The sequence below is a fragment of the Colletotrichum jinshuiense genome, chromosome 1 (assembly GCF_051148585.1).
Source record: "Colletotrichum jinshuiense chromosome 1, complete sequence".
NCBI classification, from domain to species: Eukaryota; Fungi; Ascomycota; class Sordariomycetes; order Glomerellales; family Glomerellaceae; genus Colletotrichum; species Colletotrichum jinshuiense.
Genome location: NC_139302.1, coordinates 387,766 through 414,203, shown reverse-complemented (window position 1 = coordinate 414,203; position 26,438 = coordinate 387,766). Strand labels below are relative to the sequence as shown.

The following is a 26,438-nucleotide window of genomic DNA, read 5'->3' as shown; positions in this document are numbered from 1 at the left end:
ACCCATTGGGCCTGCCTATAATATGATTTGAATTTCCGTGAACTGGGTTCTTCTGGTTGAAGATAATTGTAGTGCCTTTTGACAAAGATCTACAAGCTTCAAGAAACCCCTCAGACAAGACCTCCGGCTCAGAGGTGTGGCAAATACTGAACGTTGCCTATCCACTTGACAAATGCAGGGCAAGATATGCATGCCGCTCCTAATGAACCAAAATCATGAATTCGTGTCTTAATCTACATTAGGAGGCATATGATAGACCGCTTACTCAATTACAAGAACATCAACAATACCAAAGGCCCGATCATATTGAAAGATAACAAATGAACCGAACAATGCTGGACCGAAGCGACGGATGTAGTCGCTGAGGCAGTAGCTGACTCTGTTGCAAACGTTCCCCAATGCAATTGACTCGAGATACTCGTTTCTTGCGCCGCGTTTACTGTCGCCCGACACGGCTCCGGTGTGGCGGTTATGTTCATTGTGACTCCGCAAGACTGTGCTGAACTGGTTGCATCGTCGTACTTTCCGTCGTAAAGGCCGTGGTATGTAGTCAAGGTTTCATAGCTGATCATGCCCAGAGCAGTCGGGCACGTGCCGGTGAACGTCGGGGTGGGCGCTCCCTGCTCAATGGTAAAATCAAAGGAGCCGTTGCCGACCTTTGTATTCGCCGCATATTCGGTGGTCTCGGGGACTGAGAGAAACTCGCACCAAGGCCCGGTGTGGACTGTCCATGAAAAGGTGTATTCGCCCACGTCGAGGTGGTCAGTGTAGGCGACCTCAATATGTGGATTATCGGCATAGGTGGTGTCATTTTTTATTATCGCCCCGATGGTGTTAAATGGCAGGCTGGGTATTTTCCCATGTGGCTTTTTGTACACGTCCCACGAGAACACCCAGCCGTAGTGATACGCGACGTCTGGGTTATGGAGTGAGAGAAGGACCGGAAGCCCATTGTCTGTTGCTGCGTATGTGCCCCCGGCGCGAGGGAAGACGAGATCAAGCTCAATTGTGTTGGCAGGAAGCTCAGCTATCGCCAGTTGAGCTGCGAAGAGGACCAAAAGCCTCCAGAAGTACTGGGTCCCCATCGATCTTCCTGGGCCGCAATAACTCGGAGTTTGGGGATGCTGACCGACTCAGCAGAGTACGCCACTCGAGAAAAAAGGGAGGCGAGACCATTCGGGGAAATGAAGACAATCCTTCAGCTTTAGCGGCTGACACCTCTGCCGAGACCCACAATGAGATCCACTACCAGATCTTTGATTCTATTGGGCATACTCTGAATGCCCGTTATGGCGTTCTAAATTTAGTCAACACATGTAATAGCAGATAGTTACTTCATCGACTATTTGCGTGCTGTTGATTCATGGTCGCTGTTTGAAGACAGATACCAGCATAACTGCCTACTTAAGGTGGAAATGGCGTCCAGATACAGGTGTCTCGGTTCATGTGCGAGAATTGCCCCGCAAGACTTCTCCTTCTGATCAAAGATCTTGGGAAAAGGAAATCACTTCACTAGTTATTCAACATAAATTAAATCCCATGCATATTGATGAATTTATAGTTGCCCAAAACATTGATTCATACATGCATTCATTTTAATAGCCGGTGCAACTGTAGTTCAGCTATCGCAGAAAAGACCAAACAATTTACGGAATACTGGCATCATTTACAAAAAAAGAAAATGCATGATGCTCAGCTGTCAACTTTCGTAGTGTTACCAGGCAAACCAAACGCTCGCTGCGTGGCTGCCACAGAACTACTACTATCACACCCTTTTGAACGTTTATAGCCTTGTATTCTCGTGGTACTATTTTGTTTGTGGTCAACCTTGTGATTATTAGCCCCAGCTTTGAGTTTACCCGCCCTATTAAATGATGAAAAGACACTACAGACCTACATATAAAACGCTACGTGGGTTTGCGACGACTCAAATTAAACTTAGTGCCCAAAAAAGGATGGGCAACACAAATATATTATGAACTTGTTTTTGCATTTTGTAGTTACAGAGTAACTAAATAATAGAATCTTTTCAGCAGGCCTTGTTTTCGAGTTAGCTACCCAAGTCACTCTCTTCGTTAACGCTTGTAGACTTCGCGTCATTGTCTTCATCGCTTTTGCCCTAATGCCGCGATTTCCAACTCGATCGCCCGGCCGAACCCTTCCGTGTTTCCTTTTCCTCTCATATCCGGCGTTAACACTGACAGATCTGAACGTGCCAGAACATTCTCTATCGCCTTGAGCAAGAGATCCGCAGCGTCAGTGAATCCAAAGTGTTGAAGCAACATTTGTCCAGCCCAGATCATGCCGACCGGATTGGCAATACCTTTGCCCACAATATCAGGTGCGCTTCCATGAACTGGTTCAAAAAGACTGGGAAATTTGCCATCCGGGTTGATGTTAGCCGACGGCGCTATTCCGATGGTACCTGTGCAAGCAGGGCCCAAATCTGAGAGGATGTCGCCGAAGAGGTTGCTGCCGACAACAACGTCAAAGATGTTCGGTCGCTGAACAAAGTGTGCCGTCAGGATGTCGATATGATAAGTGTCTAGCTTGACGTCCGGGTAATTCTTCGCCATTTCCCCAACGCGTGAATCCCAGTACGGCATTGTAATGCTGATGCCGTTGCTCTTGGTAGCGCTTGTGAGGCGTTTGCGAGGCCGGCTTTGAGCGAGGTCGAATGCATAGCGAAGAACTCTGTCAACACCGGTCCTCGTCATGACTGTTTCCTGGATAACCACTTCGCGATCGGTGCCTTCGAACATCTTGCCGCCGATGCTGCTGTACTCTCCTTCTGTGTTCTCGCGAACGATCCAGAAATCGATGTCTCCAGGCTTGCGGTCGGCCAGTGGGGAAACAACTCCAGGCATCAAGCGGCATGGACGCAGGTTGATGTACTGGTCGAACTCGCGGCGGAATTTGAGCAGGCTGCCCCAAAGTGAGACGTTGTCGGGGACTTGCGCCGGCATGCCCACTGCACCGAAGTAAATTGCGTCGAATTTGAGGAGCTTCTCCTTCCAATCAGATGGCATCATGTCACCATGCTTGTGGAAATAGTCGCAGCTGGCGAAATCAAACGACTCGAACTGTAACGCGATGCCGAAGAATCCAGCCACTGCTTCGAGGCATCTGACACCCCATGGCATGACTTCGATCCCGATGCCGTCGCCAGGGATCACTGCAATCTTGAGTGGTTTAGGAGCCATTTTTGTTGATGTTGTTAGCCGCCAGTTGTAATGAACTGTTAAGAGGAAGGTTGGCAATTTGGTCTGGTGGTTTATGATGCCACGAAAAGGCTGTAGTGAAATACCCAACAGAATTGGATGTCATATAGGAGATGAATACGATCGCTTAAATATTCGGCCGCGGGATCTGTAAGCCTAACCTTTTCCCGGGAAACGACGTCACGTTTTCGACATGTACGCCAACTCCAGTTTTAGGGTAACCTTTCCCGGCGGCAATGGTTCCGTGGCTAACTATTGGCTCCTTTTTTCACTCGATGTCAGATACCTAAAGCAAGCGCTAAGAGTCGTAACGACAAGCAATTTGCAACATGTACCATACCAGAGTCTTCTTGAAATGCTAGAGATTCTATGATATTATACACACCATTAATGTGACTATTGATTCTTATTCGATTCCAAGGGCAGGCTTCTAAAGACATACCCGATGAGCGAAACTGAAGAACAAACTCCATGAGATGTATCAAGACAGCACATTCATAGGCAGATATTTGCAAAGTTTTTTGTATAACATGTAATCTACCTTGTGGTTTGACTGCTATTTTAAACGTCATGTCCCTGCGCCTGCTCCATTGACAATATCCAAAAGCGAACCCCATGTAGCCCCATCGAACATGTCGAAAAAATTATTAACTCCGTCAAGCTGGTCCATGTGCTGGTTGGGAACATTTCGGTTTCGGTCCGGGAACGTTGTGGGTATAGGCGCAAAATAAGGCCCCATGGACGGCATATTGTTATAGAAATTTGGATCTGATTGAGAAGCGAATTGGCTTGCATCCGGTTGTCCTAGTTGAACATAATAGGGAGAGTCCGTTCTCAGCTGTTGAGGGCTGTATGGTATCGGCTGCGTTGTGTCGAAGTTGCAGAGGCTATCCCTCCAGCCATCGCGGGTTCTTGAGTTTATGTTGTTCATTTGCTTCTGCAGTGAGTTCGGCCAAGGAGGTTGCGAACCCCGTGTTGCATCAAGGGCCGTGGTATTGCCTCGTGGAGACATTGATGTATAGTCCCCAATGGCCGCAGGTTGAGAGCCGGAGGCATACACACCTGTTTTTCTTCTTTTTGGAGGTTTTTGAGTGGTACCAATCACGTTTTTTTCGCGATCAGAACCACCCACACGCTTCTCTCCAGTGGGGGTTGCGTGAAAATGATCACGTTTGTGGCTTTTTGAGGCGGCTTCGATCCTCTGCAGTAGTACGGAAAGGACCTCCTTGCAATGCCGTGCCATGGTCCATCTTTTTTCCATAGTTGTCAACAACTTCAGCGCTGAATGGATTCCACTAGAAGTCTGTTAATAAATGATAGCTCAGTCGGGCTAGGAATAACACGAACAGTTTGGCTTTCGCTGTGTTGTATGCCTTAAGTCGAGCAGCAAGAGCAAGTACAAGTCCACTCATCCAAACAGCCGACATGTAGCCAGGCCAAAATAATGGACCTCCAAGTCCAGCGTATTGCTCAATGGTCTGAACGATGGTGTTCGCGGCGCCGATGCATGCCTGTAGTGCTGCGCGGAATTCTGCGCACCTCGAGTCTAAAGAAAGGGAAGGGCGGTTGAGAAGAAGGGTGGTATAATGGTAAGCGATAAAAGGAAATACTGTGGGGTCTGGCGTGAGTTCCGTAGTATCCAAGAGCATCGGATTAAGGCGTGGTAGAGTCAGGTCGTTGCCAAATGCGGAAACGTCAGCTTTGAGGAAGAGGACTGTCTGGTTGTCCATATCTCGGGCGTGGATGGATTTATGAAAGACCTCAAGGATCCTTCCAACTAGCTGAGAGTGGCGCACATGTTTTTGCAAAACAGCTTGTGTTTCTTGACGGTAGCGAAGGATTGCAGCAGATAAGGTTGATGTAGTTGATGTGTCGCCGACCGGCGGGCTAGTAGAAGTCCTAGCGTTTGGTTCTTCTTCCTCTATCTCGGGCGAGCTATCCCTGCTGTGAGATTGGACTTCCGGAGATGCTGTCAATCTTTCTGGATGGTTAGATGGAAGGTGGAGGATGGCGTTGTCTGCGCTGCCAGACTGAAGTGCTGACTTGGAGACTGGCTCGTGAAGATCTCGATGTCCCGGCGGACACACGTCAATGTCAGAGTCTTGTATGCCATTGGGATGTCCAAGTGATTGGCTGATGAAACGATCAAGAACGTAGAAACTCCAGAATATGCGTTTGCGCATAGACCGCTCGTCGGGAGACAGGTGATCATATCGGACAGGGCAGCGATGCATACCCGACTGAAAGATTGACTTTGATATCAAGCCACTTACAGAGGATGCATGGCGTAGAGACATTGTAGAAATAAAATAAACTTGGGCACTAAGAAGTGCTTGTATAGACACCGTGTCAGATCGAAGAGCCAGAAGGCTCAGTGTTGGTAAGAGATCTGAAGGCGACCGGATTGCTGTAGAACTTATGTCGTGCAAGCTGTCCTTCTCAAGGCGAGCAATGTTGAAGATGCATCTGAAAGTAACCAAGTGACTGAGTGAGATTGTGCTTCGCGTTTCACGGTTAGGATCGTAGAGCGCATCCAATTCTGCCAGACACTCTGGGCCCTGCAAAAATGGAACTAGGGGGTGCCATATTCGGAAGTATGTCAGGACAAGTTCCCTGGCCACAGAGTATTCAGGCAACTTTTTCATGTCATCCATGAAACCTGTGTCTGTGAAAAGTGGCGAGGAGTGGTTGCTCGACTGCTGGTTTGGCCCGCGATCGCTTCCATTACCTGGACTGCCTCCAAGCCCCCGCTCAGCCCCTTCATCACCGCCCACTATACAGTCTTCTGGGGATGGGTCATCGCGAGATTCTTTGTCAGTCCCACTTTTGTGATGTCCATCAACTGCTGCTGGGGTGTCGGTCGTCGAGAACGCCCGTCTGACCGTGTTGATAAAATAAACGCCAGAAGAACTGCCGACAAATTGGCTCTCCCCATTCGCAAGAGCTCTCAGGCTCCCAATCTCCGGCGTCATGGTGCTGTATATGTAGCGATTTCATCAACGAAGTCGGCAACTGCATGCACATGCTCACGAAGGGCATAGTGTGTATGTGTCGACAAGAAGACGTTGACAGAAAGGTTCAGTTGGTGATGGGTGGAGAGCTGCGGGGTTAGAAAACTCCGCTGCAGCTCACGTGGCATTGGATGGTTCCTTCGACCCTGAACAGCCCAAATCCTGGTGCCTCGGACCTTGAAGGAGTGTTTACATGAGCGGGTGTCTGGAAATGGAACGAAACCCTCTTGGATTTTGCATTTATTGGAAGCTCCCATATGTGTAATATTATGTGTGCAGAAGTGACCAAACTGACTTAGTGCGAGAAATCAGACACAGAAGTTTGGGTTTGATCTATTCCTCCGTCTTGATACACTTATATAATCACCATCATCTCGACCTCTTGTTTACCAAAGAAACGCACTCTCGTAACTATTAGGTGCTTGGGATCCCGCGCCAGTCCATCGAAGCGTTTGCTTTTCAAGGTGAGTACTGGTCATTGTGGTCTCTTGTATAGGTGAGCCAGAAGCTGTTGCCGTGGCAGGTGGAGTGGCTTCATAAGTTGGAACACACTGTGGCGAGGCTGTCGATAACTCACAGACTGTTGACCTATCACCAGCGCTTGTCATCCAATCTGTATGAACTGTGATCTCAGACTCCTCGGGATCGTCCCCATCATTTTCCCCTTCGCTCTGGGTTGTAGTCTGGGGTTCTCCGAAGGCAACTTCAACTCTAGGAGACTGTTGGAGGCTGTCATCTGTTGGGATTATCGATGCCCTATCCGCGCACCAACGTTTAACGTTTTCTGCAGAGTTGAGTGGGTGGTTCGCCCAGTAAACAGGTCCGAACTTGTGCCCTTTGATTAAATCGAAGAAGCTCCCGCCGACAGGTAGTTCGTCAATGTCACTAGGTTGACCGTTGTTTTGGTTACGATCACCGAGGGCTGACAAGAGTTGACTATCTGACACTTGGGATATCAATGCGCATAGGATATTTTCCGTGTCCATCAAGCGCTTCTCCATTGTCGTGATGTAGTGTTTTGGAGGGCCTCTGACGACGAATCCCAATTAGCTTTGAAGCCATTGCGTGTTAGATGCTCAAGGAAGTGATGGCTAAGACAGGATCTGAAAGCCCAATCGACCGTTTTATTCTTGATCACGAAACCAGACACGTTCACAGACTTACCGTTTTCGTTGCTCAGGCCATTGGCACCGCACGTTGTTAAAGCCACATTGTGCGCATTTGGGTCTGATGACATGTGTTATTCCTGTCGAATTTCAATCGCTCCTGAATAAAACGAACCTCTGGCCGCTACACTACTCATGCTCACCAGTCAGTGTTCCGTTATGTTCATGACAAGGCTTTTATCCACTGACCTTGTGTTTCCGGGCCCTGCAAGCTAAGCAGGCCCCACTGCTCCGGGTAGTTTTCTTGATTCCTGGGCTCCCTCCCATGTTGTTCTTTAAAGCAAATGCGGCCGGGATCGGTTTCTGTTTCTCAATTTTGAAGAGTGTCGGAGATCATCGGTTGGAACTGTGGGCGACACGAGGGAATAACTAGGTGGCAGATCAACCGCGCGTAATATTTCTACCGCGGACAAAGAAATCCCCGCGGGACGTGGCACAATTCGCCCCGCACGATCTCTTGGCGAAAGGGCACTCCAGCACTCCAGCTCAGAAGGCAAATCAATATGGGCAGACTTTTGGATAGAGGTGAACTGTGCTCCATCTTCAGTCTATCCAGCGTGATGCGAACTGTCCAGACATTTTGTTTGGCCTTGCTTTAGGTCGAGTTGTCCCCCATCTGCTCGGGAACGATGGTCAAGAGGTCTTCCCCGCATAAACCCCGCCGAGCATTTTCCATGGCCAGAGATTCCATCTGCTTAAGCGTCTCCACGGTGTGCGTGCCCAAATGCGGCACGAGCAATGCTCGCTCGTTCTGGACCAGGCGCTCGTTAACCAGCGGTTCCTTTTCGTAGACGTCCAGCCCAACGGCAGCGATTCGGCCTTCGTCCAACGCCACCGCCATTGCTTCCTCGTCAATGACTGCGCCACGAGCTGTGTTGATCAGGACGACCCCAGGCTTCATCTTGGCGATTTCTGCCGCTCCTATTAAATGCGTTGTTGCAGCCGAAAGCGGAACATGTACCGATATGATATCGCTGGTACGGAGAAGGGCGTCGAAGGAAACGTACGGACGGCCAGCGGCGAGCTCGTCTGTTAGTGGCTTGCGGTTGTGATAAATAACCTTGAGCCCAAATGGCTCAGCACGGCGACTAACTGCGCGGCCAATGCGACCCATGCCAAGGATTCCCAGGGTCTTGCCCTGGGGATCATGGCCAAAGCCAATGCCATTCTTGAAGTTTCCATTTCTCAAGCTACTGAAAGAGGGGTTCAACTGCCTGATGGCACCGAGAAGGAGGAAGATGGTCAGGTCGGCCGTGGCATTGGTGACAGGATCGGGGGCGTAGGTGACGGAGATGTTGCGCCGTGAACAGGCGCCGATATCAATTTGGTCGTAGCCGGCGCCAGTGTGGCAGATAAACTTCAGCGACGACGGAAGTTGATTGATGAATTCCTCATCAAACTTTCCTGCAATCTGCATACTGTTCAGCCGAGTGTTCGGGTTGTGCTCGCGGACCCAGAACACTTACCGACCCACTGGCTGATGTTCTATAAATTGCTTGAGCATGGTGATATTTGGTCTTCAAATCGGCGAAGAATTCACTTCGCGACGTGCTCGCAACCACTTCAGGGCTGGCCACAGCCCTCAGAGCTTCAAAGGCATCCAGTGCATGACGAACAGGATTGAAGAAGAGGATGAGGGGTTTTGTTCGAGACATGTTGGCGAAGACTGCGTTGGGCAATTGTTTTCTTGACGCTGCGCAGCATCTTGGAGCTGGAAGCCATGGGCGGACAGCAAGCCATTTTTAGAATAACACAGCGGTCTTACAGGACTGCTTGGCAGACATATTCCGAGACTTTTCGGATGCCGCGGCTGAATTATCAAGCGGCATTCAGCCATCGATGCATGTCCTTTACATGTCCCACGATCTTCCTTGGAGATTTGGCCGCGTCAATTTCTTTACCATTAGACCCTGCATTCTTTGAGGTGCGGCACTTGCGCATCGAGATATGGGACGATACATATCTGAGATATAGATGAAAGAGTCGATACTTCTCTGTAACAAAAGACCCTCGGAAATATGACACAAGTAGCTAACATATTCGACATGCATATGTCACAGGTGACGGTGCGTTGAAATGACATTGTATTCAGACGGAACGTTGATGCCACAAACGATACAATCCGATTGCCAATACAACCGGGAAGGTTCCGTGGTGATTCGGCTCGCAGAGTGGCTGGAGCAACCAGCGGTCGCAATACCACCAGGGGAATCAATCAACCAGCGAACAGTTGTTCGCGATCCGGCCCGGTCGGGCTTAGGCCAGTCCATTTGGTCTCTTGTAGTGCGATGACCATTGAACCATTGTACATCTGCCGTCGACCCCCTGGGCATGTAACTGCCTGCGGCTGGATTACGGGTTTCGCCGAAACCACGCAGTGTACTAGTCCGAATCGCACAATGTTGTACGGTCGTCGTTGATCTCGCAATGTATGATTTCGTTTGTCCAAAAGCTCGATTGTTCCATCTTAGGCTGCAACCCTTCGATTTCGCAGTTCGCCACAGTTCGCCAGGCGGTGTCCCGAACAGATATGCGACTTTGTTCGGTCGCCACACATATGGCCCAACAGCGGAGATCTCGATAATCGACTTCCTATATAGGAGGAGGGGGTAACGGCAGTGGCGAGAATAGGGATGTATCGTGCCATTCGATTGGCCGCTAGGGATGTTGCAACGATGGTTAAAGGAGGTCTGGACCATCAATACAGATGTAAATGACAATTGGATACAGCGGAAGGGGTAAACTTTATACGAACAAAAATGTCAACATCCACAGCCAGTACTTGTACCAAGCTTAGGCCAACGCCCCCCTTCAATAGGACAAGCAATTGTGCCTTGCTCTTATTGAGATGAGTATCGCGCATCGAAAGGGACCATCTGCCGGGTAGGCGCTCGCTAGTAAAGTCATGATAGTCTGGTCAAGTCTTTATTGTAACCATGCGTCAGGTAGAAAGGTTGCACAATCAGGCGGCATAATTGTGAGGAATGGTAATTGAAGGGATGTTTGAGATTCAAATTTCGTTCGGTATCGTTGGCTGCTCTAGTTAACAAGTCTGCTTCGGGAACAGCAATTGCTGGTCTCCCAAAGCTGATGTGTGGTATTCGCCTGTGCAACACAACAATACCATGAGGCAAGTGGTACATCTCAACCCATTCTGAGCAGGACAGTTGTGGCAACCTTCTCGGCCAAATAACCCCAAGCCGAATGCTGTATTTGTAGCGCCAACTTTCGGCTCCCTTTCGACTCTTCTCTCCCATTATCGCTACCCGTCGGTATGATATGTTTCTTTCTGGTTTGAAGCAAGATCTACGATGCATTCTGCCAACGGTTACCAATACATTGGCGAGAATCGGTTTTGGGCAACGCTTGCTCAGTGGCACCCAGTATGGAGTATTACGTCGAAATTGTAGAAAGGCTTGCGGCTTGAGGACGAAGATTTGTTATTATTGATCCGCAAGCAGCCGAACCACAACATCCGCACAAGAAGAGGACGAACCAAAAAGCTCAATCAGAGTTTCCCACAAAATACCTCAGCACTTTGGTATCGATGTTCCTGTGGGATTCAGTGTTCTTTTCGTCTTGTATTGATGAAATTCGATTTTGCAGAAGACCCTATTTCGAATTTGTGGCCCATGTGGTTGCTTCAGCAAGTTGTCGTTTCCAGCGAATAATCGAATCTGGTCGGTCATCCCCGCTGGCATGGCCGCCGCCCTTTGAACCATTGCCGTTGACGATTAAGTATGAAATTACGCGACTTTCGGAAGTTGCAAGTGGTATTTCGGTGTTCGAAGCTGCACAACTGCAGGATTGCTCGTCAGCATGTGTGCGCGACCCCCTCAGTTGCCGCGTTGTGCTGTGGAAAGGAGTGTTCACCTACAACTTGACAGGGCGCACCCGGGTTTTTCTTTTTTACCAATGATTTAATGTCCAGAGGTTTAAAATAAAGCCTCAATCGTGTTTATAGATGGCATACTGATGGATTGTCACGGCAGCTGACAGAACCTTGTCGTCGTAGGCCAAACTCGGGTCTCGTCAAAGTTTGTGTGGCTGCTCGGATCAACCTCTAGGTTCATTGTCGTTCTCGCTCGGGTCATATCGACTCGAACCAGATTTGGAAGATGCCGTTCCCGGTTTTCTCGTGCCGTCAGAGTGCCCAGAGCCGCGAGTCCCATCCGGATGATGTCCAAGGAGTAGATCACCAACCCGAACGAGGTCTAAAACACGGAGCGCGTCACCTGTTTCTCGTAGTCGCTTGAAGATTTCGAAAGCCTCTGCTTCAGGTCGCAAGCAGAGATAACGTATCAACTGGTTAAGGTCGTCATTTTCTCTTTCGAGTTCTTCGATCCGATTGAGAATGGCCTGCCGGCGCGTCGTTTCGGGTTCCGTGTCCCATTCGCAATCTAGCTCCTGGGCGGAGCAACGAAAACAAGTCGGTCGGGTTCCTGTACACTATATGCCAGGAGACAAAATATCAGTTAGAAATTCCCGGTGGTATTGGGATGGAGAATGGCTGACTGGGCGAGATGGGAAGGCCAAAGGGAAACCTTGGACGGTTAGTTGTCTAGGGTATGTATGATGTGATATTTTCTTAACCACCATGCCCCACATGTACGGAGGTGAGGCCGAAGACCAATGCCATCATGTTGCATCACCACGACGTCGGGGCAAAAAAAACCTTCCAGTCAACGAGGTGATGACAGTTGTTCCCTTATTCTCGGTACAGAAATGATCGCGTTACCTTTACTTTTCTTTTGCGGCATTCGAGGCATGCTGCTGTTACCGCCTGTCTCAGCCGTCTAGAGGGCTGTTCCGTCGCCGAGATGACTCGTGGGCTCGTGCTGGCTGGGAGGAGACGTCGGAAGCTGGTTGCTGGCATGGAAACCTCGGGGTTCGAGGAGTCATCGCCATCTCCCGAGTCCATGTTGAGGCCGAGGTGTGATAAGAGAATCTCGTTTCATGCCACCGCGGTGTGTGCTGACTGGCATCTGGAAACAGTATTTATAGCTTTTGAAGAAGGCGTTTGTGTAATAGTGTAATAGGAACTCTTGGGTGCTGTGCGGCTAGGCCTGCGGCGCCCCTACCCAATTACTTCCCCGCAGGTATGTTTCTATCCCTGTTATCCGAATGTTCAGCGACAGCCAAGCGAAGAATACCTCACATCGCCCCAACAGTCCAACACACGGTAAAACCTACTTCTCCGTCATCCCTTTATAATACATATAATCTGAACCGCTCGGGGTTTTGTAAACACATCATTTACGCGCAGCGGGTAGTCGTAGAACCTTGGGCTCCTGCTCCTCTCTCTCCCCAAGACGTGACACAAGAGAGCTTCAGCTTGCACTTCTTGTCTGCTTGCCATACCATCTGTTTTTGCCAAGACATGGGGCTTGCATCTTTGGGCCGAACCACCCGTTATTTCTTGACCATCAAGGGATGCATGCGTCAGGCGAGCTGCTACTTTCCTAGCTTGAAGTGAGGGTGTCTGGAGTTCGCTGGCCCTGCTTTCTGCGACCAACCAAACTGCTGTCCAAGAATCATTCGTCGATGTCGGGACGACGCGGAGCTTCGAGGTTTCTAGTAGTCTTTGTGTAACCTCGTCGCTGTTCTTAACGGCTATTCATTTGTGTCGACAGAGAACAAGTCGAGACACCGATCTCGACAATGGACGACATGATGCGGGCAACCTAGCTAAAGGCGATGTGTGTGCTACTTGTGCTTGAGAGTGCTATATCGTTTCTAATAGAGGAGGAGCCGGTGGATGGGGCCACCGGCAAACAGCGCACAGAGCGGTCGTCTTGGGGTGTCTCGGCCTGTCAATGTTGGCAACCTCCCCGAGAACTATCTTTATCCCTAAAGTCAACGGCCCGTACGAGTAGTCGTCGGCTTCAGGGCACTACGAAAATTGCAAGAAAACCATGGCGACTGCGGGTAGTCCCACGAAGACAAAATACAATCAACGTCATGTCTACAGCATCTCTCGCAATACTTCCGAGCGCTGCCAGAACAAGCAGGTACTTGCTCCCGGCCACGTCTTCAGTTCCCATACCATCTGTGTAGCAACCTTGGACGTAGGGGACACCAGCCCACGAACACCAGGAAGCGTCATTTGCCATTGAGCTCTTTTAGGCGGCGACGCACGCAAACACGATGTGCTCTCCAACTAAGCTCGGGTGCCAATCCCCTGGGGTTTTGTTTTACCTACACTTTTCCGACCGCAGGCGGTTTGTCGGCAGGAATTATGACGGATAATGACACATCGTTGGTTCAGCAGGTTTGTTTGGAGTGAATCATCGCATTCTTTTCACGATGTGACTGCAAATTTTGGTCTTCGTTTGAACCCGAGAACCGGCCCGAACAATTGAACAGAGTTCGAGTCTGGGGGAATGACAACTCCTCCCTGTAGATACGTTGCCGGATGTGTATTCGAGAACTCTACCATGAATCATTGATTACAGTGATGTGGCGTTATTAGTACACAATGAGGATGGGAGAGACCCCGTGGTTTTCGTGTTATTTTCAATATGCAAACTCCGGATGTCCGCCATGGCGGCCCCACAGTGTTCCCCGGGTGTCTTCTACGGTAACAAGGGCTATGCCTCACCGCAAACACAGTTACAGCGATATTACAGTCGCGTGCATGATCATCAAGCCAGGTCAACTTTGATTTTGTCCAAAAATTACAGAATTCCGGCTTCTTGAGGCCAAGATCACATGTCACAAGGGTTACTCTGAAATAAGATGGCAAACTTTCTGCAGTTGTTAAATCTTTGAACTAACTTTGCTTCTTGCCGTCGCGCACACACACTCGCGTCTTGCAAGTCGACATCGACTGAAGGTACTATTACAAATTAGCATCCGGTTGGTTCCATGTAGTTTTTTGGGTTTCTCAAGGCAAGAAGAATAGGGTCGAAAGGAGCACCTACCAGACTGAATTGTTAATAGCCTGCCTCCATCATTATCGTCATCATCATCATCAAGTTAACGTAAAGTTAAGGCGGCAATCGTTACACGAAGGCCTGAAAAGCTGCGGCTTCCGTGATTAGGATGCAAATATTGACCAAATCTCCGATGGTAAGCTCTTGTGACGTGGGCCCGAACTTTGAACCCGCCACCGCCTATTCGCTACTGCGTCTCGCACCGAGGTCGAAGGCCACAGGAGCACAAGGGAAGTAGAGAGACTACTTGGATGGTAACAAACCACTCCAACTAGAAATCAGGTTGCCCAACTGAACCCCAACGTCACTTTGCTGGCCCCTCTGGTCCCCGTGACAGGGAAGCACGAAGCTGATTGGCACGTCTCTTGTGATACCCTCGTCGAACTGCAGACCCTCAAACCATTGTTTTGCCACCTCTGGTATTTTATCCCCGCTGCTTGCAGCCATCGCCATGAGGCCCTGCAATAGGAAGCCTGCAAAGGCGAAGTCGTCTACTCGACCTCGTATCAGTCGGCATGTCCGTGCGAACAGCTCGCGACTCTTTGCCAGGTGTAAAAGGCCGCCAGCCAGCGTTACGGCGACGTTAAACAACGGTATCAAAAGCATGCTAGAGCACTCCTTGAGGGAGAGTATTCGCTCGTATTCTTCGAAACCATCGATGGTGCGCGTGCAATGTGACAAGAGGAGGTCGGCGACGTAGCCGTGCTGCGGGAGTCGAACGCCAGGCTCGAGTGGGCGGAATATCGCGAGTATTATCTGGTCTTCGTATGCCCTATTTAAGGCGGTTAGTTCATGACGACGAAAAAGAGCTAGCAGCGGTATGGATGAAGCTTTCTAACCTAAGGTAGCAGATGGAAGGATCGAATGGCCTTCCAATTTGATTTTCGCGGGGTATTTTCGCTCCGCGAGCTTGCAACTCCCCTAACAGACTTAGCCGTCTTTGAATATCCTCCTTGTTCCCTAACTCGTGCGCTTCTACTTTTTTGTTGTATTCCATCGTATTATTAAAGATTATTGACAGGTCGCAGGTGAAGTTCAGCATCGTAGCGGTTCGGTCATCGTTTTGTTCTGGCGATGGTTGAGTATCCTGACCGACAAACAGTCGAGGAACCAATGGCGTCCGAAGGAGTGATGGTCGCAAGTATAAAAAAGCGAAAATACTAGAGCGGCACCGCTGTCAGCTAACCCAAACCCCTCGCTGCGACGAAATCCGTTCCTGTTACCAACCTCTCGAAGCAGTACATCCCCCAAAGAGCCTTCGATAATATCCGCTGTTCCCGCCGATTCTTCTCGATTACTTCGTTTAGAGGAAATTTTAACCGCTGGACCATGTCACAGGCGGCAAGTAGGTACATCCGCGTGGCGCGATCCGTACCCATGGCCGCCGCCGTTAGGTGTAGTATGAACATGGCCTCGGCGGTGGCCAACGAAACGCGTCCGCACTCCAGGTCTAGCAGACGCCTGGCTTCGTCGAAGAAGGCAAGTCGCATATCGTGTCCGTTTGCCATTCCGAAGGCTTTTGCGCTTCTTGAGTTTTGCTTCAATCACAAATAAAAGATTAGCTGAAGGGCTCTCCCCCCAAAAGGGATCTACTGCTCCGGTGAGATCGCAGTCGAGTCGCGGTACATACACATCGCAGCGCACAAATCGCGTTTACCAGCAAGGGGGAACAATATGTCGTCGTCTCTGGCGAACATTTGCGCATGTCCTCGAGGAAACTCTCCTGATCAACGAACGCGAGGAGAAATGGCTCATCCCACGTGAAGAAGCTGGTAATCAACTCCGAGACAAGACTATCGTTGGCTAGATCGGTCCAAGGCTTCGCAGGGACTTTCAACAAGCCTATAGGCCGATCTACATCATCGGCATTGGTCAGCGCGGGCTCGCGTGGGCTTGCACTTTTGCCAACATGCAGCCGCTGCAGCAGGTCGCCGCTGCGCACAAAGTCAAGTACTTGGAGCGCATCGCCAGACATCCGCAGTCGCTTGAAGATCTCGATAGCCTCCTCTTCGGGTCGCGAGTATAGAGAGCGTAGGAACTGGTGGAGGTCATCATTCTCGCGTTCGAGCTCTTCTTTGCGTTTGCGGATCGAAACGACGCGGGAGGTGTCGGGCTCAGTGTCCCACTCGCACACGACATCTTGACTGGAACAGCGCCCACAGGTCGGGCGAGTTCCCGAGCACTAGAAACGGGGTCATTCTTGTCAGTTTTGTTGCTTCCTTGGTGCGGAAATTTCTTGAAATTTCCCCCTAATGAGCCCGAAGTTGTAGGAAGAGAAAACAGCACCGAGGGAAAATGGGCTCTTTTCCCCACTCGACAGGATAACCGCTTCCTAGGCTATTGCGGCTATCCAGGGAGAGCCGATACACTACGATGGCGAGTACGCAGTAGTAAAATCAACCAAGGGGGGTCGCCGTTTCGATGAAAAAGAGAAACCATATTTACTAAAGTTTTTGAACCATGTAAGACTTTACCTTTACTTTCCGCTTCCGGCATTGGAGACAGGCAGCTGGGACTTGGTGCCGTGGGTATTTCGCCATCGGCTCCGTGGGTGTGAGCGTTCCTTGACTGGAGCCGCCGTCGGCCGTAACTGCAGGCATAATTCTTCGAAAGACGGCCATAGATTTTAGGCTTGTCTGATCGTCGGCAGAAGGCTTCCCATCGTGGTCGGGATGCATGGCTTCCGTGTTCGAGCCCATTTGTAAAACTCCCGTAAAAAAATAAATAAAGGCACGAACGAGCAATGAGACCTAACGGCGCTGGGTCTTATCCCCGCGGTCCAGGGGGGTTGACAAGACAGAAAAGAAGGAGGAAGAACAACCAAGTTCCCAATAAAATGGAATAGTGATGGGAGCACTCCGTACACACCTTATGTTTTAGCTACCTAGGCCTGGCAATCTCCTTCCCAGCAACCCAGTAGAGGTAGTCTTAACAGGGGAGAAGCATTCACTGGGGGGTTAACGACAGATTGACTCAGTAGCGTAAGCAACAACCGCATCAGGCAGGGTGCACTAACATTTTGCTAATGTGCCACCAGAATACTTGTCTCTGTATGTCTCTCCAATTCCAACCACGGCAGACATGGCGTGTCTGTCAGGAGAAGTATCCCTGCTTGTTTGCAGAGGGCGTGCTTTGTTGTCCAATCTCAATGGCGACTTTACACCTTAATGGTCAAGACAGAAAGTAGGAAAGACCAAAATGTGTTGGCGTTTGGTCATGGTTTTCCAACGAGTTTTCCAGCGACAGGTGCGGAGCGGACTCCGTTAATCATTATTCATGCCGGAGGGTTTCTTCCGGTCCACGGGAAAGGTGATCACTGGGTGAGCAAACCTGAGGGCTGGAGCAATCCATCAACCAGTGTTAACTTTGAAGCTTGTGTCTGAAGCAAACATGTGATTGAAGCCGCTGCCCATGCCTACCATTTCTTATAAAAGATGCAGCATCTTGCTTGACAATAATTGCACCATCAGTCGAAGGACATGAATGCTAGATACCTAGGACGGGGCTGGAACACCTATAATTCCCACTACATATTCGTGCCGCGCTTCAGGGGGGGGAGTTTGAGGGGTAAGTATCAGCATCAGCTGCAAGACTGCTGTCGGACGCCCTGGCACGTCGCCACTAGCACGTCTTCTCTGTCCCAGTCGTTTTGTGCTCTCCCGGCAGCCCGACAAGTCAAGGCACTGTTATGCAATTAAGGCATTACAATGTCCGATAACAGGCGGTTGTGCATACGTTCTTGATCCAAACCCTGTGCGTATTGGTCATTATCTCTGCGCCAGTCACATCTGTTGGGAAAGAGTCACTTCGGTAGTCTAGCATTTTAATGTATTGGCTCTGACTATCCAAGGACGTCACCGGAGGGGGTCCGGTGTGTGCGCTGAAGCTGATTGGCGCGTCTCGCGTTCCCAGAGTTTAGTCTCAAGGAAATGATTACCATGACTGGTCAGCGGAAATATCAGCGTGACACGCCCCCAATTGGGCAAGAAACCTGTTCTCAACCTGCCCACCGTCCCTCCCTCCCCCCACCGCCTGTGTTCTTTTTTGGTTTTATCTTAGTCGTAAAAATTAAAAATAAATAAAACCCGTGTATAGTTATGTACCTACTTATCTCATCGAGATGGCTGGGATGGAGGTTGCCCAATGCCACATGCACTCAGCCATACCCATGTCGGAAAAAGGACATTGGGGTTGATATCGATTCGACAATTTGCAACTACCTTACTGACTACATTCGAAGAGAAACCATCACTCCAGACCCTCCTGCAACCATCCAAGCCGAAATCCGACAGCAGAAGACAATTCCCGCGTCGAATGCTGGGCCTCTTTTCCCTCGATCTCGGACTCGCCCCTTCGGCCCAGCCATGCGCACACTCAACCGTACATACCAACAATACGCAACAATGCCGTTCGTGATCATAGGGGTGGCCAATTGCAGATGCATGGTCACCAAGGTCCCGACAATCACAGATTGCGTCGCGCTTATTTGACAGTAGAGCCAATGGGTCCGAAGCGGATGTTGGAATACGTAACCGTAGCCTATACATCAGGTTCATCGTCAGCGCTGCATCGCACGAAAGAAACTCTCACCGAGCAACCTCACACCACCGAAAATACCACTTACGCTTGCGAGATTGGATTCGACATCGGAGGGGACGCCGGAGGTTGTTGGGCAGTCGCCTCTGGCGGCGCCGGGCTGGCCAGCCTTCTCGGGAGGGTATGTCGAGTCGAGCCAGAGCATGTTGGCGTAGTGGTCGTCCCAGAGAGACATTACGAGAACCCACTTGCCACTGAAGGCCGAGTTCAGCTTGGACCAGCCGCCGACCTCAGAGAAGCGGTCGCGATCGCCAAAGGCCTTGAACTGGTTGGTGCAGAAGTCTGGGGTCACAGCGTTGCCCGAGACGCCGCTGATGGTCGAGTTTGGCATGTTGATCTTGGCTCCGTTCTGAACAAAGTATTGCTGTACTTTGTTGTTGGAGAACTGGGTGACGACGCTGTATCGTACCTGTTAGCTCGTTGCTTCGCGGCCCGACGGAGACATGTTGCCCAGTGGCGGGAGAGGTACTCACGTAAACTTCTTCGAGGTGTCGACCGTCTTGCCCTTGCCGTAGAAGCTGGTGACACCCATACGGTAGGGGTTGAAATCACAGCCGTTGGCGTCGCAGTCGCCGGCGAACCGATCGTCGGAATAGGTACCTCCGCAACCCGACGTCTCGCAGACGTGGTACGCATTGTTCTGGCACGGGTGAGGGGTGACGGCGAACGAGTGGGAGTTTGATTCTGCGAATGGTCAACAATAATGTTCTGCGAACAATGCCCAGGGGAACTGAGCCTGGCGCAACATACCCCAGACGTCCATCTCGGCGCAGCATGCACCGTAAGGACCAACGCCGGCATTGGCATCGTTGGATGACGGAACCCAACCCTCGACGTTGGCCTTGCCGCCGACGAACTTGAGGTCACGGGCGCACTGGGCATCGCAGTATCCCGTGCCATACTTGGCACCAGCCTTGTTGGTGGAGTACTTGGCCATGCCACCATCCTCGTCCATCTATGTCAAGTCAGCACCTGTCCATGATATCCCCGAGCATCTCTCACGGTCCTGTCCTTGTGCACAATATCAATGAAAGTGATTGTCATGGGATGACTGACCTGAACAAAGTACAAGGCGCCATTCAGGCCACAGTCAATCTGCGAGAGGTCGACATCGAAGGCCAGTTCGTTGTTGGTAAGAGTGAACATCTGGTACTTGGTCGCGGAGTTCATGAGATACAGGCGAGAGCCAATGTTCTTCCCGTAGGCGTGCTGCGTGACGAACTTCAGGCTGAGCGCGTTGCCCGAAGTAGTGGCTCCGTACGTGCCGGCATAGTCAGCGCCTTCGAGGGCACACTTTGAGGCGCAGTCTGTCGCGGTGGTGCACTTGCCCGTCCACTTGTTGCCATCGTAGCAGTTCGCGGTGCTCGAAGTCTCGTGGAGCCAGCGCCAGTTGGAGTCAATGACGACCTCGCCGTTGACGGTGGTGCAGCTGGACGAAGTGCACTGCTGCCAGGTCAACTTGGGGTGGGTCTCGGTCTGCTGTGTGCCGACCTGCTGTGCGGACACGGCAGTGATGGCAGCAAGAAGGATGGAGAGGGAACGCATCTTGAGATTTGTTTGTTTCAGCTGTCGAAGACTGTCTGACTAGAGAACAAAGCTCATGAGACTCCTGAAGACATCCCTCGTACTTCCGTTGCCCTTTTATATCCCAAGCCTTGCCCAAATCTTGGCTCGGCGTGAACCAAGGAGGTTTAGATTCCGTTCTCACACCAGAGCTCGCAGGCTCACAGAAACCATTTCTGAGTTGGGCTCTGCGCAGAGAATCCTCAAAGGAGATTCCCATCGAGGGCGGAGGGTTTCTCAATCCTCCCGCGGAGGTTTACATCCGTCTGGCAAGAATGAGTATAGATCCATCCAAGGCAGGTGCCAAATAGTGTAGATGTGATGCCCAAGACAAGCAAAGACTGGCACCGAAACCCGGTGCCTGTCTCGGTGGAAACGACCACCGTTCAGTAAGTCCCTCCGGGCAATATAAAAATTCATTTATTCCGGTAGACCATGCAGGTGCGGGGGCGGCGAATTGCGTTGTCAGGATGCCATAATCCGGGGTAACATTGCCAGCATGAGACGGAGGCCATGTCATGGATTGGACGGGATATAGGATGCCGTTTCCGCAAACCTAGAAGTCTGGGACATACGAGTTGATGGAACTTGTCAACCTGTTTCAATATCTAAGTGGTATCAGGATGCAATCTCGCCTTGCGCGGAGTCCCTGTGCGCGAGGATGAGTAGCGTAGCTGCGACCCAAAATCACCGAGTAACAACAGAAAGCACCATCTTTCGTAGCTGTTCAGAAAGCTCGGCTGCCAAGCCTTCAGCGTTCCAGCGGCCAATGTGCCAATTCGGAACAAGCCTTTGTTGCCAAGTCTTATGACAAGCCCAAGACAGGCATCGTGGGCTTACAGCTACTGCCATGTAGTCTGGATTATTCGAAATATCTCCGTCATGGTCACAAAGAACGGGGTCTGGAGTAGCAGCCACCGTGATAGGAATATTGGAGGAGAGACTACAATGAACGTTCAAGGGTGGGTATCTATCCCCCTGACCATGAAAAGAAAAGGCGTCGTGTGGTTGGTTACAGGTGCGATGATCAACACAGGTCCAGGTACACTACACTACCATGGAAGATTGAAGCTGGAACTGGGCCCAGAGTCTACCATTCTATTTAGAATATATCTAGCTTCCTGGCACGTTTCGCGTCGCCTTTATACTTTCCAGTTGCACCTGAGAGTGATTGGGTTCCTGCAAAAATTGCGTGAGTGTTGTCGACCAAGATGCGACAATGTGAAGCGAGACACAAGAGCAAGAGGCTGGCATAGGTGAGACTGAAGCTGGCAACTTCAATCCTGCCAGGCTAATATACAAGCCCCCAGGCAGCCCGGGGTTTTCAGCTAAAACTCGGGACGGACGACATTGTCATGTGGCCAAAGATTATTGCTAGACTCAGTCCCGGATGCTACCCTAGTCCGGGGTAAATCTCCTGGAAGGCCGGCAATTAATGTGGCTCCCAGGAGGGTCTCAGCCGACCCAGAAACATTCCACCACACACGATGCGAAAGAGGGCTCGTTCGGGAACGAAGTGGGTGACGCTGACCACTTACGTCGACCGAGTAGAGGTGGGGTAGCCGGGGATGGTCACGGAATATATGACCTTGATCCAACGTCAATATTTGCCCATTGGCGGTTCGATATTGATTTTGCCCCGATGGTCCAACCGCGCGAAGGTGAGAATGGACCGAAAAAAGCCGGCTGCGACCTGCCAACATCGGACTGGCTGGGAGACAAGCGACAGCACAAGGCCTTGGGCGAGGATTAGACGAGGATTCGATCGCATCCTTCATACGAGTGCGACTTACACAAGCACAAGCAATCGGAGCTACCTACCCCGCTTCGCCCCAAACACAACACACGGCGAGGAGAGCTTCAACTGTGGTGTGTCCGATCATCTCGCAACTGGAGATGGGACGGAAGATGGGGTCTCGGATGGCTCGGCGGGCGGCGCAGCGAGGGTGTGACTGGTGCATAGTTTGTAAGTTCTCCCAAAAGGTCTCGGTCAACGCACAATGAAGCTGCTGGCGGGCCATGACAGCGAGTGATCTCTCAAGGCTAGCAAGGCAGTAGCGAATGGCAGCAACAACATCGAGAGTTTGTCACCGGCGGCTTTTGGGCTGGGCTGGGCTGGGCTGGACTGGGCGATGCTGGGCGATGCGGTGCGCCATGCCATGCCATGCCATGCCATGCTATGCTATGTATCCGTAAGTAGTGTACGGTACGGACGCCGGTATGACAAGTAAGTAATATGTATGTATGCCATGATAAGTGGTCCTTTTGGGCGATAATCTTTTATGGGTCCTGGATGCATAATAGTGGATATCGCTAAGCCCTTTTTGGTCATGCAAGGGGCGTGGGCTGGGGAGGGGCCGTGTGGTCAGAGTTTCGCACAGCCCTTCCTATCGAAGTCTTGCGGCGAGCCACCCTGGCAAGTGTTGCTGGGCACAGTGCCAGCTGTTTACCCGAACTTATCCCGCCGCTGACCGCCTTTCGTCGGTTCAATCACGACCAGAAGAGGAGGCCTTGCAAACCTCCGCGCACCCACTTTGGAGGCACACGCACACTCACAGACAAACCCGCTCTGCCGTCCCGAATCGCAGCCGGAGCTTCTCCGACAATCAGCCATTCGACCCAGCGCCGCGCCGCGGAATCAGACTGACCAGACCCAAGGGCCATCGCCGGCTCTGCCTCGTCTTGGGTTCGACATGTCGTCGTTGGCCGACCAGGAGCAGCCACAGGAGCAGCCGCCGCCGCCAGAACACCAGGTTGAGCCGCCCGTGTCGCCCACTGCCTCGCAGCAAGCTACTGCCCACGCCTACGCCAGCAATGGTCTCCAGGTTCTGCAGGCTGCTTCCGATGCAGCTGCAGCCGCTGCCATTCACAATGTCCAGCAGCATCTGAGTTCCGCTGCCGCTGCTGTCGATGACCAACAGCAACATGAACACCAGCCCCTCGAGCAGCAGCAGCAGCAGCAGCAGCATCTGTCCATGCCCTCCGTCGTCGATCTCGAACAGGCCCAGCAGCATCAGCCTCCGCCGCCCCAGCACCTACCGCAACAGGCGCCGCAGATCTCAACAGCTGCGGCCCCGTCTGCCTCTCCCGTTGCCGCCGATGGCTCTCTCGGTGCCGTCTCGCAGGGCGCCATTCCAGCCTTTTCCCCAGCATTCGCGCCCATGCCGCCCCTCTCACGACCACGAGATCCGACCGTCAACCCGAAGCTGACGCGCCTACGACGCGCCTGCGACATGTGCTCCCAGCGCAAGGTCAAATGCGACGAATCTGGCCCTCCATGCCAACCATGCCGCGAGCTCAACGTCGACTGTACCTTCACCCGCGAGTTGAAGAGACGAGGCCCCCCCAACAAGCATGCCGAGGCTGCCAGAGCTGCTCGGAGGCAGAGAATCGAGCCCGGCATATCGCCCACCACTGCCGCTTTCTCCTCCTACGGCGCGGCTGTGACCCCGTCTCCATCTCCGCACAATGCTGCACAGGCTCTGGTGTCTATAGCAGAGGGCCCGGCCCGGCTCGATGCAGAGGCCATCGCCCCGCTGCCTATACTCGAGTTGCTGATCGACGACTTCTTTACCTACATACACCCGCTCGCCCCATTTCCCCACGAACCCACATTCAGACACTCATTTGCGAACAGAGAGGACAGGACGAACCCCGAGTTCCTTGGCCTGCTGGCCTCCATGATCGCCGCTCTTGTGGCTTCGTTTCCTCGCAGCGCTAGGCAGCACCTCAAGACTCAGCACAGCACCCATCTGTTTCCCAGGGCGATAGTCATGATCGAGAAGTGCCGAGATATTGCTCTCGATACGAGAGGCGCTCGGTGGGCCCTGAAGCAGCCCAAGTCGCTGGATGACGCAGCCACCAGCTATTTCCTCGGTCTCGCAGCTGGTTACACCTTCGAAATAAACCGATACCGCCACTTCACGTCCGAATGCCTGTCTCTCATCCGCGAGCTTGGCTTTCACCGGCCCAAGCACCCCAACGAGCTCCCCACGTTCGGAAACGACAATTGCTCGCCGGACCCCTTACCGTTCCACCATATCAAGGACCAGATTGGCAAGCGCATCTTTTGGTGCCTCTTGCTGGGCGTTAGGTGAGCCCGCTCCTGACTGACTCTCCACAACCACATCCCATCACTAATGCCTTGTAGGTCCTTCTCACAGTTAGGCGCCTCTCACGCGGACTTGGTCATCGCTCCCTCAACCCCGGGACTGCCATACCCCGCTCTCCCTGAGAATGTTGACGATCTTTACATCATGGCCAACGAGGTCGTGTATCCCTCTGAGAGCTCCGTCACGTTGCTCACGGGCTACCGGTTCGCCATCGACATTTACACAACCATGAATGCTATTGTCAGCGTGGAGCTCGTCTACGGAATGAGCACACTGCCGTGGCCTGATCAGAGGGGCCTGCTGAGAGACGCCCTCATTGCTGCCAAGGATATTGTCGATCGTCTCCCCCCTGAGCTCCAGCTTAGCGCTTCTCACGAGCAATCGAGCGGGTTTGGTGCCCTGGATGATGCCGACCTCCAATATGTGCCTCCTGCTTACCCTAGCAACCAGCCTACCAATGATGTGCGCAATGTGATTAAGAACCATCCGCAACGGCGCCGTCAGCTCCAGTACGAAATCCAAAAGGCCAACATCTACATTTCTCAGTTGGCAACCCGTTCCTTCTACGTCGAGCTGTTCTTTAACCTGCGCGATGTGCACCTGGCGGACCCGAACCCGGACGATCAAACAGGCGAAAGCCCCGAAGAGAAGGCTATCAAGGAGGCTGAGGACGCCGAGGCAGCACGTGTCTTTGAGCTCATGACGGCCGAGAGGGAACTCATTGTGCAGAATCTGCTCCACGTACTTGGCTCCATCTCGCAACGCAACCTCGAACCCAATGGTGGTTCTCTGATCAACAAAATCCGACAGGTTGCTTCGACTCTTCTTAACGATGCGCCGGAGCGTAAAGGCCCGGTAGCCATGAAGTCTGAAGAAGCACTGGTGAAGCTCATTGACGTTTTGCTCAAGCTGGAAGGCACTGGTCCGAGCGGCAGCAACATGGCTGGAGAGAACATGACGCCGCACGACGAGGAAGAAGAAATGCGCAACTGGGCTCATTTGCGCGATTATCAACAACGCTTTGCATCCCATGGCGGGTTTGTTGGCAGCATATGAGGATGTACAGTATGCTTGCCTGGAACCGCCGCCGCCGCCCAGGATAGAGAGAATCCCGAGCAACGACAAGGGCGGGGGGAGTAACATCAAAAAGGGGGCTGGAAGGCTTCTACGACGGAACTTTTGAGCATCCGTCAAAATGGCATTTAACTTGAGAGAAGATACGCGGGGCTCGGTCATGTCCCTTCCTATCGCTGTATGTCTCGTCGAGTTACTGATGCTTGGTCTCATCACGAGGACCAACCTCAGAGTTAGTTTAACGTATACCAAGACAAAGCTTGCTAGGACTAGCTAGCAAGTTCATAATGATGGCACTTTATGCACGCCTGCACCCTAACTTGCCATTTTCTGGTGACGTACACTGCGCCTATTAACCCATATGCATGAACGGTTGGCAATATTACAGTCGGCACTGTCGCGCACTTGTAAACACTGGGAACCTGCTGAGGCTTGTTACGGCACACCCGCTTCTAGGTGAAGGGTCGTCTGTCTCGCCCACGACGTCAAGTGCAGGGTGGAGATGGATACGCTACACCTAGTAATGAAGGTTATGGCATTCTTTGCGCCTGAAGCCGCTATTGCTGAAAGCGGTGGGGTCAAAGGCTTTCGGCATCTTTATGTTCGTCTCTAGACATCTACGGGGTGCATCGGCGGCAGGCATGTAGATAAATAATACCCCCTGTTTGATTCGAAAGCGGAGCCCCTTTATTACCAATCCTGTGATCATTCCGACGCGAGGTTTTATTCATACTTGGCGTATCCCACGTACAAATCACAC

The 26,438-nt window shown here is 51.7% G+C and overlaps 7 protein-coding genes across 7 annotated transcripts; 2 read left to right on the top strand and 5 right to left on the bottom strand.

Moving 5' to 3' along the window:
* Positions 1 to 269: 269 nt before the first annotated feature.
* EsH8_I_000102 (uncharacterized protein) lies at positions 270 to 1,085 on the bottom strand (the record flags this gene model as incomplete). The annotated part of the gene is made up of 1 exon (XM_083267515.1): positions 270 to 1,085. The coding sequence occupies one exon, from the start codon at positions 1,083 to 1,085 to the stop codon at positions 270 to 272; it is 816 nt and encodes a 271-aa protein (XP_083117953.1).
* A 1,020-nt stretch (positions 1,086 to 2,105) lies between these two features.
* Positions 2,106 to 3,203, bottom strand: EsH8_I_000101 (uncharacterized protein; the record flags this gene model as incomplete). Its single annotated transcript, XM_083267514.1, has 1 exon — positions 2,106 to 3,203. The coding sequence occupies one exon, from the start codon at positions 3,201 to 3,203 to the stop codon at positions 2,106 to 2,108; it is 1,098 nt and encodes a 365-aa protein (XP_083117952.1).
* Positions 3,204 to 3,789: 586 nt separating this feature from the next.
* EsH8_I_000100 (transcription factor domain-containing protein) lies at positions 3,790 to 6,193 on the bottom strand (the record flags this gene model as incomplete). Its single annotated transcript, XM_083267513.1, has 2 exons — positions 3,790 to 4,516; positions 4,569 to 6,193. 2 exons carry the CDS (start codon positions 6,191 to 6,193, stop codon positions 3,790 to 3,792), a joined length of 2,352 nt encoding a protein of 783 aa, XP_083117951.1.
* A 1,800-nt stretch (positions 6,194 to 7,993) lies between these two features.
* EsH8_I_000099 (2-hydroxyacid dehydrogenase UNK4.10) lies at positions 7,994 to 9,053 on the bottom strand (the record flags this gene model as incomplete). Its single annotated transcript, XM_083267512.1, has 2 exons — positions 7,994 to 8,809; positions 8,865 to 9,053. 2 exons carry the CDS (start codon positions 9,051 to 9,053, stop codon positions 7,994 to 7,996), a joined length of 1,005 nt encoding a protein of 334 aa, XP_083117950.1.
* Positions 9,054 to 15,710: 6,657 nt separating this feature from the next.
* On the top strand, positions 15,711 to 16,359 carry EsH8_I_000098 (uncharacterized protein; the record flags this gene model as incomplete). The annotated part of the gene is made up of 2 exons (XM_083267511.1): positions 15,711 to 15,781; positions 16,182 to 16,359. The coding sequence occupies 2 exons, from the start codon at positions 15,711 to 15,713 to the stop codon at positions 16,357 to 16,359; spliced, it is 249 nt and encodes an 82-aa protein (XP_083117949.1).
* A 2,456-nt stretch (positions 16,360 to 18,815) lies between these two features.
* On the bottom strand, positions 18,816 to 20,474 carry EsH8_I_000097 (glycoside hydrolase family 7 protein; the record flags this gene model as incomplete). The annotated part of the gene is made up of 5 exons (XM_083267510.1): positions 18,816 to 18,872; positions 18,958 to 19,327; positions 19,403 to 19,613; positions 19,680 to 19,884; positions 19,932 to 20,474. The coding sequence occupies 5 exons, from the start codon at positions 20,472 to 20,474 to the stop codon at positions 18,816 to 18,818; spliced, it is 1,386 nt and encodes a 461-aa protein (XP_083117948.1).
* A 2,711-nt stretch (positions 20,475 to 23,185) lies between these two features.
* On the top strand, positions 23,186 to 25,660 carry EsH8_I_000096 (Zn(II)2Cys6 transcription factor; the record flags this gene model as incomplete). Its single annotated transcript, XM_083267509.1, has 2 exons — positions 23,186 to 24,585; positions 24,643 to 25,660. 2 exons carry the CDS (start codon positions 23,186 to 23,188, stop codon positions 25,658 to 25,660), a joined length of 2,418 nt encoding a protein of 805 aa, XP_083117947.1.
* Positions 25,661 to 26,438: the final 778 nt, after the last annotated feature.